We start from the raw sequence: 11,738 nt of genomic DNA, 5'->3' as shown, positions 1-11,738 counted from the left end.
TTATAATTCAACAGGTTTTTTTATTTCATCCACACACGCACATTGTATATGATCTCCTTAAAAAATTACAAAATATGACCTAAAGGCAAACACCCGTTACAATTGAGCTAGCCTCTAAGCTCAGATATTATCAATTGGTCAAAGAGATTAAGAAAAAAATGAAAGCCAATGCCGTGTGCTTCGATAAGTGATGACAGAGAAAAGGCATTTCTAATCTCTATTATAAGTGATCTCCAATAATTTCCGCCCAACTTTCAACTTCAAATTAGGAATGTTGACGAGAGCTCCATATAGGTACGTACTTAATGATCATTCATTAATTATAATTATGTATAAAGAGGTGCTTATGTTTGTGACTTGAGTAAACCTCTATTAGTGGTGTAAATTCAATACTTGATTCAATACCATGAAACATGAAATGAGGACAGAATTTTAGAAATAAACTGAGGTAAAACAGGAAGTCAGTACTGATCAAATATGCTAAGGAGTTTGAATCGATTTCTAAAATACTCCAAAGCTATTTAATCTACGAACAGTTTATAACCTGATCCCAAGTCAAGAATCACTTTTCTGACTGGGCTCTAGATTTTCTTTGGATTGAACGATATTTTAAAAATGTATAATTAATTTGGTATTATAATGCCGGTGAAAAATTCTGGGCGCCGACTATTACGTGGGATAAAATTTGACTTTGAATGTTTCTGTTTTTCCTTATCCGGTAACCGATAAAATGTTTCACGGTGGAACGTTACTTCCTGAATCCTGAATACATTTTTTGTCGACCACTTATTTCGTTCGTACTAGCAAAATGCAAGTCATCCACAAACAGCCTACAGTTGTACTTTACATAATTAGCACAAAAGTAATATGACAAATCTATTGTTCTCCAACATATTAAGTGGTCAGAATTGATTGACGAGATTAAATGAGATTTTCATTGGTGATCATCTGTGCAGTGTAAATGTAACTTTAACTATAATTTGTAGTCCCTCAATTTCGACGGTGAGTGTCTGATATTTTTCTCTGTTAGTTTCCTTAATTAGAAATTATCTTAATCTTTTAATCACGATAAATAATAATCTATTAAAGTTCGTCGTGCGAATCACCGATCCCGTCAACATGACAAACAGCAGGAGTGGCAAATTCCATGGCATATTCGCATCGACTTGGCTCTGACACAGCTAAAATTTTATTTTCAGTTCCACAAGATAAATGGACAGTCGTGGATCTCGTTGGTCCATTCCAACAAGCAAGTCCTCGATCAAACTTCATGGCTGAATATCTGTTTCCCTTAAACTCTACCCACTCGTGCCAGTGACCAAGGATCACTTCCGAACCACCAGACTTTGATTTCTGAGTTGCTTTTCCAAACGGACAGAAGGTGTATACATATTCAATGTCAGTATAGTCGAAGCACTGCCCATCCAGAGGTGCAAATTCTTGGTCAGGACCATAATCTCGATCTATCTGGTCCTCCAGCTTCCTCAATTCCGCCAAAAGATCCTTCACAGCATTTTCAGCATCTTTAAACTGACTTCGTCCCTTGTCTGCCTCGCTTATCAATATTTGTGTCTCTTCGTCGTACTGCGGCGCTGGAGGTTCACTTTCAATCTCTGCATCCTCTGCATTCTCTTCGCCTTCAGCTTCGTGTTCTTCCTCCTCCTCTTTAGAACGCTCGGGATCGTCGTGTTCTCCAGTTTCACTTTCTTCTTGATTCGGCTGCTTGAACGTGCCTGCAATGAAGTGAGGAATTAATTTAGAATTACCAAGAACTTTACAAAACTTGATTATTTTGTAAATAAATTGGGCATTGCTTTAGTCTGCACAAAATTTGCCTTGCATCTTGGACATTCGTCGTATTTTAACTGTGTTTTAGAACTAACTGGATGATAATCCTTCAATTTGAAATCAGCTGTAAATTGAAAACCTTGGATGTTCTATGACAAACAAACCTAAACCTCACCTTCCTCCAGCATAACGTAGGGTTTAACGTTAGCCCAAGCAGAATCTAAGAATTCCTGAAGCGTAACTTCTTCCTTATTGTTCAAGAAGTATTTGGCTTCGTCGAGAGAAACCTCTCCGTTTCTGTTGACATCAAAGGTTTGTCTGACTTGAAGTTCAGCAACAGTGACAGTGCCACTGGAGTCAGAATCAAGATGATTAAAGTAGTCCTCCGCCTCATTGGAACTAATCTCATCCTCTTCGGGATCATTGATTATTCTTTCAGGTTCGGCAGGTTTGTATTTCTCAAGTGCGATCTTCTCCCTTTCCTCCACCTGATTTTTGATCACCTCCTTCTCCTTCTTCATACGCTCAGCTTCCTCGTAATCAGCGCGCAGTTTAACGATTTGCGATTGTTGTTCAGTCTTAATCTGCTTACCCCTGTTCATCATCTCCAGTCGAATTTTGTTACCTTCCTTAGCCAGCTCAGCGAGTCGCTGCGCCTCGATCCTTGCCTCCTTGCCAAGCTCATGGCAGTTGTCGACGCAGGACTTCCCGGAGGCATACTCATCGCTTGCATCGCAGCAGTCACAGACACCGTCATTCACCCAGCTTGACGGAATGTACTGCGGCCTGTGACCGGGATTGTGACAGAAGAAAGAGCCGTTTGAGCATGCCGAGGTGGCCGGTTCGTCGCTCCCATCGGCACAATCGCAGTAATCGTCGTTCACCCGGTTAAACGGTATGAACAGACTGCCGTCCAGACACTGGAAATCACGGTCGGCAGGGTACAACGACGTTTTTGATATCGGCACGCCACGGACGCGATGAACCTGCGAACCGGCTACGTGGCGGCATGTAAATAAACCGATAACCGCAGCGAGGACTAGTGCGTTGTTCATGGCTGGAGATTACAAGAGATTGGAATTTTCGTCTCTAAACTCACAACCACCTTGGCTAACTCCGCAGCGTTGCTGGTTTATGACGTTAAAAATTTCCTCGTTCGTTTCTTGCTCCAAATCGCCAGACGCCGGGTTGCCGCAAATTCTACTTCGCTATCTCTCACTCCGCACTCGCCTGCTGATCACGGACGCGACTTCGCTTCGTCGATTTCGACGCTAGCGCCGCAATTTAAGACCATGCCACGTTTTACGAATTATAACCAATGTGCGCCAAGTGCACTACACGGTTTCAAAGAACGCAGGCGCATGCGACGGTTTTTATAACATTCATATTTGCAGATGATAAGTATGATGATGAAATTACTTATTTGCAGAGTGATAAACGAGGAGTCAAGAAACACTCGTGAGGTTAAATAGTACTCGGTAGATGCATATGATGACGTTGAAAGATTGTATCAAACAACATTAATGTTCAAAGAATAAGCGATTGTCGTTCGGAGCGAGTTCAAACAAAGTTTAAAACTGCAGTGATGGTCAACCTCTGATGAGATTTCAAAAATTGAACCATATTCATCTGTAACAAACAATCCGACATGACGTCGAAATTGAACACCTCTCCAAGATGTTTGAAAAACGAATCGATCAACTTAGTTTGATTTACTACGTTTATCTTATTGTAGAAGTAAATGATTCAAGCCGATAAACAATTGAGTTTCGGTCGGAGTTCATTCCTCTTGAATGACTGCACTCTCAGTTTGAAGCTCACCCGCTGATTTACGACGCTGACGTTAGTAACGTTATTGCAATGATTAACGTTTCGGAAAATCGTTATTTCACATTTGCAGGAATATTTGAAATTCACTTAATCATAATAAGCCAGCATGTATTCATATTTCGAAAACTTAACTCGCTAACGTTGCTAACTTCAGCCTCATGCTGAATTTGTATTATAATGCAGGAGTCAAAGAATAACGAATTGTGCGATTAGAACCGCGAACTTCTTTGAAGAATCGATTTGAACTTAACGTTTTTCACTTTTTCTCTTGAATAAAAGTCGCAACATATTTCTCTAATAACCCAATGTTGCGTAAGACATAAATTTATAATATGTGTTTATAATAAGTTCAATATGTAAACGTATGCATATTATAGCAGCGATGAAAAATATCCGTTTTATTATGTTTTCTTTTTACTGATTTCCCCTGTACTTGATTAAACTGACGTATTACACATACAGTGAATAAGTATTCGAGATGAAAAGTATCTTTGCAGAGGAATTTTTGGGTTCAGGTATAATTTTTAGTCACTGTGCCGTTCGTTTATCTACTGATTTTTTTTTACCTGTCTCTCCTTCACAATACTTGATTTGTCAGTTGTAAATTTAATTAATCGTGATTTAAAGTTATCAGGTTAAATCCAGGAATTATCCTCGTTGACTGAAGAATACATCTTTAGTTATCGGCTGACCATCCAAGGGCCTAGCCGCTTCGGTCTAGAATCGGCAGGTAAGATAAAGTGCGTATTTCTTGTCTGAAGTGTGAAAACTAAACTCATTCTACATCATATCATATCATCATACATCATACATCATACAACATACATCATACATCATATATAGTATTGAAGTTCGAAACCAAAGTTTGGATGTTCGGATATTCGGATGTTCCGAAAGTGACGTCACCCGAAATTTTTTTTCTCTTGACGTCATCGATCTAAAATCGGCTAACCGAATTCCTCAGTCAGGAAACAACCGCGCAGTAGAGCGGACAGATGAGAATCGCGCTCCGCAAATTTCGAGTACCGGGTTCTCAACCTCCCGGATCCCGCGCTTCGGGTCCGCTTCCTGGTGCACCTCGAGTTCCAGGACAAGCGCTGCATTGTTTCTACGCTCCAGGTCCACTACCTGGTGAAACTCGAATTCCAGGACAAGCGCTCCGTGGTTCCTGCGCTCCAGGTCCGCTACCTGGTGAAACAAGACTTCCGGGACAAGTGCTCAGTGGTTCCTGCGCTCCTGGTACGCAACCAGGTGAAACTCGACTTTCAGGACAAGTGCTCCAAGGCTTCTGAGCTCCAGGTGCAAAGCCCGGTGAAACTTGACTTCAAGAAGAGGACGAGGAGAACGAGGATTTCTGCGCAGTGAGTATAACATTTTTATAATATTTATTAGCAATTGTAATTATATTTTGTGAAAGTTTGTTTAAACTTGTCATGATTACAATGAATTATTTCGATTCATTTTTCGCGCAAGCCCAAATTTAGTCGCTATCAATGCGCTATTAAGATTTCTCTGATTTTTTTAAATTTTCTCGTAAACTTCTTGGTACAGGTGTCAATAAAAGAATTATATTAATCATTACACAATATTTTGAATGTTTTCTTATACTGAAAATATTTATTAGTATTCAAAGTATAACCCGAGGTGGTTATCGGTGGTCGTTGGAAGTGGCTGGCGTTGGTTGGAGGTGGTCGGAGGTGGACGAGGAGAAGGACGAGGAAGACGAGGATTTGTGCTCGGTGAGTAAAACATTTTTATAATATTTGATGGCAATTGTAATTGTATTTCATCTGAAATATTACAAACTTGTCACGTTTACAATAAATTATTTCAATTCATTTTTCGCGCAAGCACATGTTCAGTAGCTTCAAATGCGCTAATAAAATTGATTATATTATTAATTAATTAATTAATGATATTAATCCTTGAACAATGTTTTTGATGTGTTCTGATACTAAAAATATTCATTACTATTCAAGGTATAACCCGAGGTAGTTCGCGGTGGTTGCGGGTGATCGAGGTGGGCGAGGAGGAGGACGATAATGACGAGGACTTGTACACTGTGAGTATAACATTTTTCTTATATTCATTAGAGTAGGAGTAGGATCAGGAATAGGAGTAGAATCAGGAGTAGAAGTGGAAGTAGGATCAGGAGTAGGAGTAGTGGGAGTAGAAGTAGAAGTGGTAGAAGTCGGAGTAGGAATAGGAGTAGTCGTAGTAGTAGGAGTTGGAGTAGAGTAGGAGTAGAAGTAGATGTATACGGGGAGGGGCGGGAAGGGAATATTATCATATCAAGTTATCAGTAATAAGCAATTGCGGGAAAAATATTAGCTTACTTTTGTAAGTATTTATGAATATAGCATCCATGAATATTCATTGTTGGTATATAAGGTCTGGCAACGTACCTACTTTCTGTATGAGATGTTAAAGATTTTCAACACAATTATGTTTCAGTTCTGTGCCTCACCTAGTGATCCCCTAGTACATATCCTCCGACGTGACATCGCTGTGTTACGTATAAAGAAGAAAAGATTTATTAAGATGCAAATTGCTCCTCTCTTCTTGCCATTGTGCTTTCAGCCATTGTTGTGCTGTGTGTTTAAAATTTAGGACAGTATATAATATAGAATAACAGGTATAGCTACGAATATAGCACTACAATAAATCTTATAGAAATGAGCTCTCATTGAGATTTATCTGTATTTATAACTCGACGCGAGAAGGCAAAAATCAATGTAATGCCATCTGTAAGGTGATTGGACTCGTATTTGCACTACGAGAACTCGTTGGGCATTTTGCGGTGAAATTTGAAAAATTGTTGTACAAGAAATTAAATAACTATAAAAATGGATAAAAAATATTATCTCTAATAGTGAATGTAGCTAATACAGCTTTAACCATAGATTGATTATGTTAATGATCTATTGTGACAAGATCGGAATTAGATAAGCTCTCTAAATACTCTTTTCCAGACTATTAATTTATATTATATATATATGTAAATGTATATTTCTTCAGTTTATATCACTGCACTAGGATTACCCTTGCCACGTTTTATGGTGCGCTTGTGTAATTTGTATATTATTAACCTTACGTTTTACTCTATTTGCGACAAGTTGCGAGTGTTCCTAATTTCTTGGCAATTATTTATGTACATGTATGTGCATATATGTATATGTATACTTATGCATGTGTATATACATATATACACATGTTTAAAACTAGATTTTTACAATAAACACAGAGGTTTTAGTATATTCTCATACGGATTTCTGTGTATAGATATACTTGAACTAAAATATCCTTATCTCTAATACGGAGTTCTTCGTAATTCGCATTTGTTCTTGTAACCCAATGTCCTACATACAATGGCAAAAATCAAGATCCAACTTGACTGAGTCTCAAAGCCCTGTTGACATAAAAGCAGCTATTCGATAGAAATTATAGTTTATAGTTTACACAGCCCATTGCATGATATTTCATTATAAATACATATGTTTCAATGTATTTAGGAATAATTTATCAAATATACAGAGGTCATGTGCAAATAATAAATGAATTGATTCGACCGCAGTTTGATGTATTCATTAGAGCTTTAACAATAAATTTAAGCTTTGTTACTTCTTTTATTTTATTATGGATAATCTAAAACATTTCCGACTATTCGTGCTGTGGAAGCATGGGGATTAAACCAAATGTAGCGAAAGATTAGAAACAGTGTATGTAGAGTACGGGTATTTTTCTAACAATGCAAACACGTGCCGCTAGCTTAGTTTTGACATATCTAGAATACCACGCCTTGCGAATTAGCTTTCCGGACAGAGATGAATGATGAATTTTAAGGACTGCATTATCCTTGTTGAATACTCTATGCCTCATGGGAAAAGAAAATCTGTAACGATAAAATTGATGCACCGGATCATCGTCGACTTTAACTTTCGAAATGTCCTACCATTTTCGAACACCTCCTACCTCCCCCTACCACCTCCGACCATCAATGGCCACATTCGACCACCCCCTATCACCTTCTGCCAGCGCCGACCGCCTCCTACCATTTCCGAACACCTCCAACCATCCTATTTACCTATATTACTAGATTAGCTATGATACGAAAAGAGAAGAATTATTCATTTCGAAATGGGATTCTATTCGACGCGCGCTCGATGTATTCCATAACATTAGTATTCATAATTATTCCAACAACTTTTCATTTGCTCTCTCGATCTTGAATTTTCATAGGCATAGAATCGAAACGCTGTTTTAGCTGGTCGCAAGTGAAGTATCTGCGTTGGGTGGAGGAGCAGAATTGTTTTTCGAAAAGTATTCGGATGGAAAAAAATTCAGAGTAACTGTAATACATCACGGATGCGCTAATTTTGAACGAGATGAAATGGATGCTTCGTGTATGAGACAGTATTTAACGCTGCGTAGTGATTTAAAGACCTGGAAAGGTGATAGGGAGAGAAAGAACGAAGCTTCTTAACACTTCGAGTGTATTTTAACACACATTTGAAAGATACGAGCGAAATTTTTCATCATCCAACTGTCGCAGAACGGCAGCGTTATTAGCTGACCCGTTCACTGAAAAATATATCTTCAGTCAACGGCTGACCGTCGAAGGGCCTGGCCGCTTGAGTCTGGAATCGGCAGGAGAGGTAAAGTGCGTATTTCTTGTATGAAACGTGAAAACTAAAATCATTATACATCATATCATATCATCATACATCATACATCATACATCATCATACATAGTATTAAAGGTCGAAACTAAAGTTTGGATGTCGGATGTTCAGAAAGTGACGTTACCGACCTGAAATCAGCTAGCCGAATTCCTCAGTCTCGAAACAACCGCGCAGTAGAGCGGACGTATGACAGTCGCGCTCCGCAAATTTCGAGTACCGGGTTCTCAACTTCCCGGATCCCGCGTTTCGGGTCCGCTACCTATTTCGAGTACCAGGTTCTCAACCTCCCGGATCCCGCGTTTCGGATCCGCTACGCGGTGAAACTCGACATTCAGGATAAGCGCTCCGTGGTTCCTCGTTCACGTTTACAATAAATTATTTCAATTCGTTTTTCGCGCAACCTCAAATTCGGTAACTGTCAGTCCGCTAACAAAATTTCTCGACTTCCAGGATAAGCGCTCCGTGGTTCCTCGTTCATGTTTACAATAAATTATTTCAATTCGTTTTTCGCGCAAGCCGAAATTCAGTAGCTGTCAGTCCGCTGATAAAATTTCTCGACTTCCAGGATAAGCGCTCCGTGGTTCCTGGTTCACGTTAACAATAAATTATTTCAATTCGTTTTTCGCGCAACCTCAAATTCGGTAACTGTCAGTCCGCTAATAAAATTTCTCGACTGCCAGGATAAGCGCTCCGTGGTTCCTGGTTCACGTTTACAATAAATTATTTCAATTCGTTTCTCGCGCAACCTCAAATTCGGTAACTGTCAGTCCGCTAATAAAATTTCTCGACTGCCAGGATAAGCGCTCCGTGGTTCCTGGTTCACGTTTACAATAAATTATTTCAATTCGTTTCTCGCGCAACCTCAAATTCGGTAACTGTCAGTCCGCTAATAAAATTTCTCGACTGCCAGGATAAGCGCTCCGTGGTTCCTGGTTCATGTTTACAATAAATTATTTCAATTCGTTTTTCGCGCAACCCCAAATTCGGTAACTGTCAGTCCGCTAATAAAATTTCTCGACTGCCAGGATAAGCGCTCCGTGGTTCCTGGTTCATGTTTACAATAAATTATTTCAATTCGTTTTTCGCGCAACCTCAAATTCGGTAACTGTCAGTCCGCTAATAAAATTTCTCGACTGCCAGGATAAGCGCTCCGTGGTTCCTGGTTCATGTTTACAATAAATTATTTCAATTCGTTTTTCGCGCAACCTCAAATTCGGTAACTGTCAGTCCGCTAATAAAATTTCTCGACTGCCAGGATAAGCGCTCCGTGGTTCCTGGTTCACGTTTACAATAAATTATTTCAATTCGTTTTTCGCGCAACCTCAAATTCGGTAACTGTCAGTCCGCTAATAAAATTTCTCGACTTCCAGGATAAGCGCTCCGTGGTTCCTCGTTCATGTTTACAATAAATTATTTCAATTCGTTTTTCGCGCAAGCCGAAATTCAGTAGCTGTCAGTCCGCTAACAAAATTTCTCGACTTCCAGGATAAGCGCTCCGTGGTTCCTCGTTCATGTTTACAATAAATTATTTTAATTCGTTTTTCGCGCAAGCCGAAATTCAGTAGCTGTCAGTCCGCTGATAAAATTTCTCGACTTCCAGGATGAGCGCTCCGTGATTCCTGGTTCACGTTAACAATAAATTATTTCAATTCGTTTTTCGCGCAACCTCAAATTCGGTAACTGTCAGTCCGCTAATAAAATTTCTCGACTTCCAGGATAAGCGCTCCGTGGTTCCTCGTTCATGTTTACAATAAATTATTTCAATTCGTTTTTCGCGCAAGCCGAAATTCAGTAGCTGTCAGTCCGCTAATAAAATTTCTCGACTTCCAGGATAAGCGCTCCGTGGTTCCTGGTTCACGTTAACAATAAATTATTTCAATTCGTTTTTCGCGCAAGCCGAAATTCAGTAGCTGTCAGTCCGCTGATAAAATTTCTCGACTTCCAGGATAAGCGCTCCGTGGTTCCTGGTTCACGTTTACAATAAATTATTTCAATTCGTTTTTCGCGCAAGCCGAAATTCAGTAGCTGTCAGTCCGCTGATAAAATTTCTCGACCTCCAGGATAAGCGCTCCGTGGTTCCTGGTTCACGTTTACAATAAATTATTTCAATTCGTTTTTCGCGCAACCCCAAATTCGGTAGCTGTCGGTGCGCTAATAAAATTTCTATAACTTTACAATCTTCTCATAATCTTTTTGGTAAAATATGTCGATAAAAAAATTATATCAAACCTTACACATTATTTTTGATTTGTTCTCACGCTGAAAATATTTACTAGTATTCGAGGTATAACTCGAGGTGGTTGGCGGTTTTCGTTGGAGGTAGTTAGGGGTGGTTGCGGGTAATCTCGGTGATTCAGGAGGAGGCGGACGAGGATTTGTGCTCGGTGAGTAAAACACTTTTATAATATTTCACGGCAATTGTAATTATATTTCATCTGAAATATTACAAACTTGTCACGTTTACAATAAATTATTTCAATTCATTTTTCGTGCAAGCACATATTTAGTAGCTATGAATAATCTTATACAATATATTATATTATTAATTAATTATTTAATCAATTACTCAATTATATTAATCCTTACACAATATTTTCGATGTGTTCTTATACTGAAATATTTATTACTATTCAAGGTATAACCTGAGGTGGTTGAAGGTGGTCGGAGGTGGACGAGGAGGAGGACGAGGAGGACGAGGATTTGTGCTGGGTGAGTAAAACACTTGTATAATATTTGATGGCAATTGTAATTATATTTCATCTGAAATATTACAAACTTGTCACGTTTACAATAAATTATTTCAATTCATTTTTCGTGCAAGCACATATTCAGTAGCTATGAATAATCTTGTACAATTCATTACATTATTAATTAATTGATTAATTACATTAATTCTTACACAATATTTTTGATGTGTTCCTATACTAAAAATATTCATTACTATTCCAGGTATTACCCAAGGTGGTCGGAGGCGGACGAGGAGGAGGACGAGCTGGACGAGGAGGAGGACCAGGTGGACGAGGAGGAGGACGAGGAGGAGGCGGGCAGGGTCGTGGGAGAGGACCTCTCCTCTCCTCAGAGGAGAGGAGGGGAAGGGGCAGGGAAGGGGAGAGGTGGGCGGGGAGGGGGAAGGGACGGGAAGGGCCGGGAAGGGAAGGGAAGGGAAGGGAAGGGGGCGGGGAGGGGGAGGGGGAGGGGGAGGGGAGGGGGAGGGGTGAGGGAGGGGGAGGGCGAGGGGGAGGGGGAGGGCGGGAGGGCGGGAGGGAGGGCGGGAGGGCGGGCGGGTGGGCGGGCACGAGAGGGCGAGGGGGTGTACTGCTCTATTAACTGTAATGGGCTCGCATCGACATCCGTCCTCCACTCTCTCCCTCCCTGCCTCCCGCCCGCCCTCCCTCCCTCCCGCCCTCCCTCCCTCCCGCCCTCCCTCCCTCCCGCCCT

At 40.3% G+C, this 11,738-nt stretch overlaps 1 protein-coding gene across 1 annotated transcript; it reads right to left on the bottom strand.

Moving 5' to 3' along the window:
* Window positions 1-3,070, bottom strand: LOC124306611 (glucosidase 2 subunit beta). Its single transcript, XM_046767403.1, has 2 exons — window positions 1,964-3,070; window positions 1-1,733 (listed from the first exon to the last, which is right to left on the bottom strand). Exons 1-2 carry the CDS (start codon window positions 2,841-2,843, stop codon window positions 1,084-1,086), a joined length of 1,530 nt encoding a protein of 509 aa, XP_046623359.1. The 5' UTR covers window positions 2,844-3,070; the 3' UTR covers window positions 1-1,083.
* Between the last annotated feature and the right edge of the window lie 8,668 nt (window positions 3,071-11,738).

This window comes from Neodiprion virginianus, chromosome 6 (assembly GCF_021901495.1).
Source record: "Neodiprion virginianus isolate iyNeoVirg1 chromosome 6, iyNeoVirg1.1, whole genome shotgun sequence".
Taxonomy (NCBI): Eukaryota; Metazoa; Arthropoda; class Insecta; order Hymenoptera; family Diprionidae; genus Neodiprion; species Neodiprion virginianus.
The sequence above is the reverse complement of the archived record's forward strand: the minus strand, read 5'-3'. Positions and strand labels throughout refer to the sequence as shown.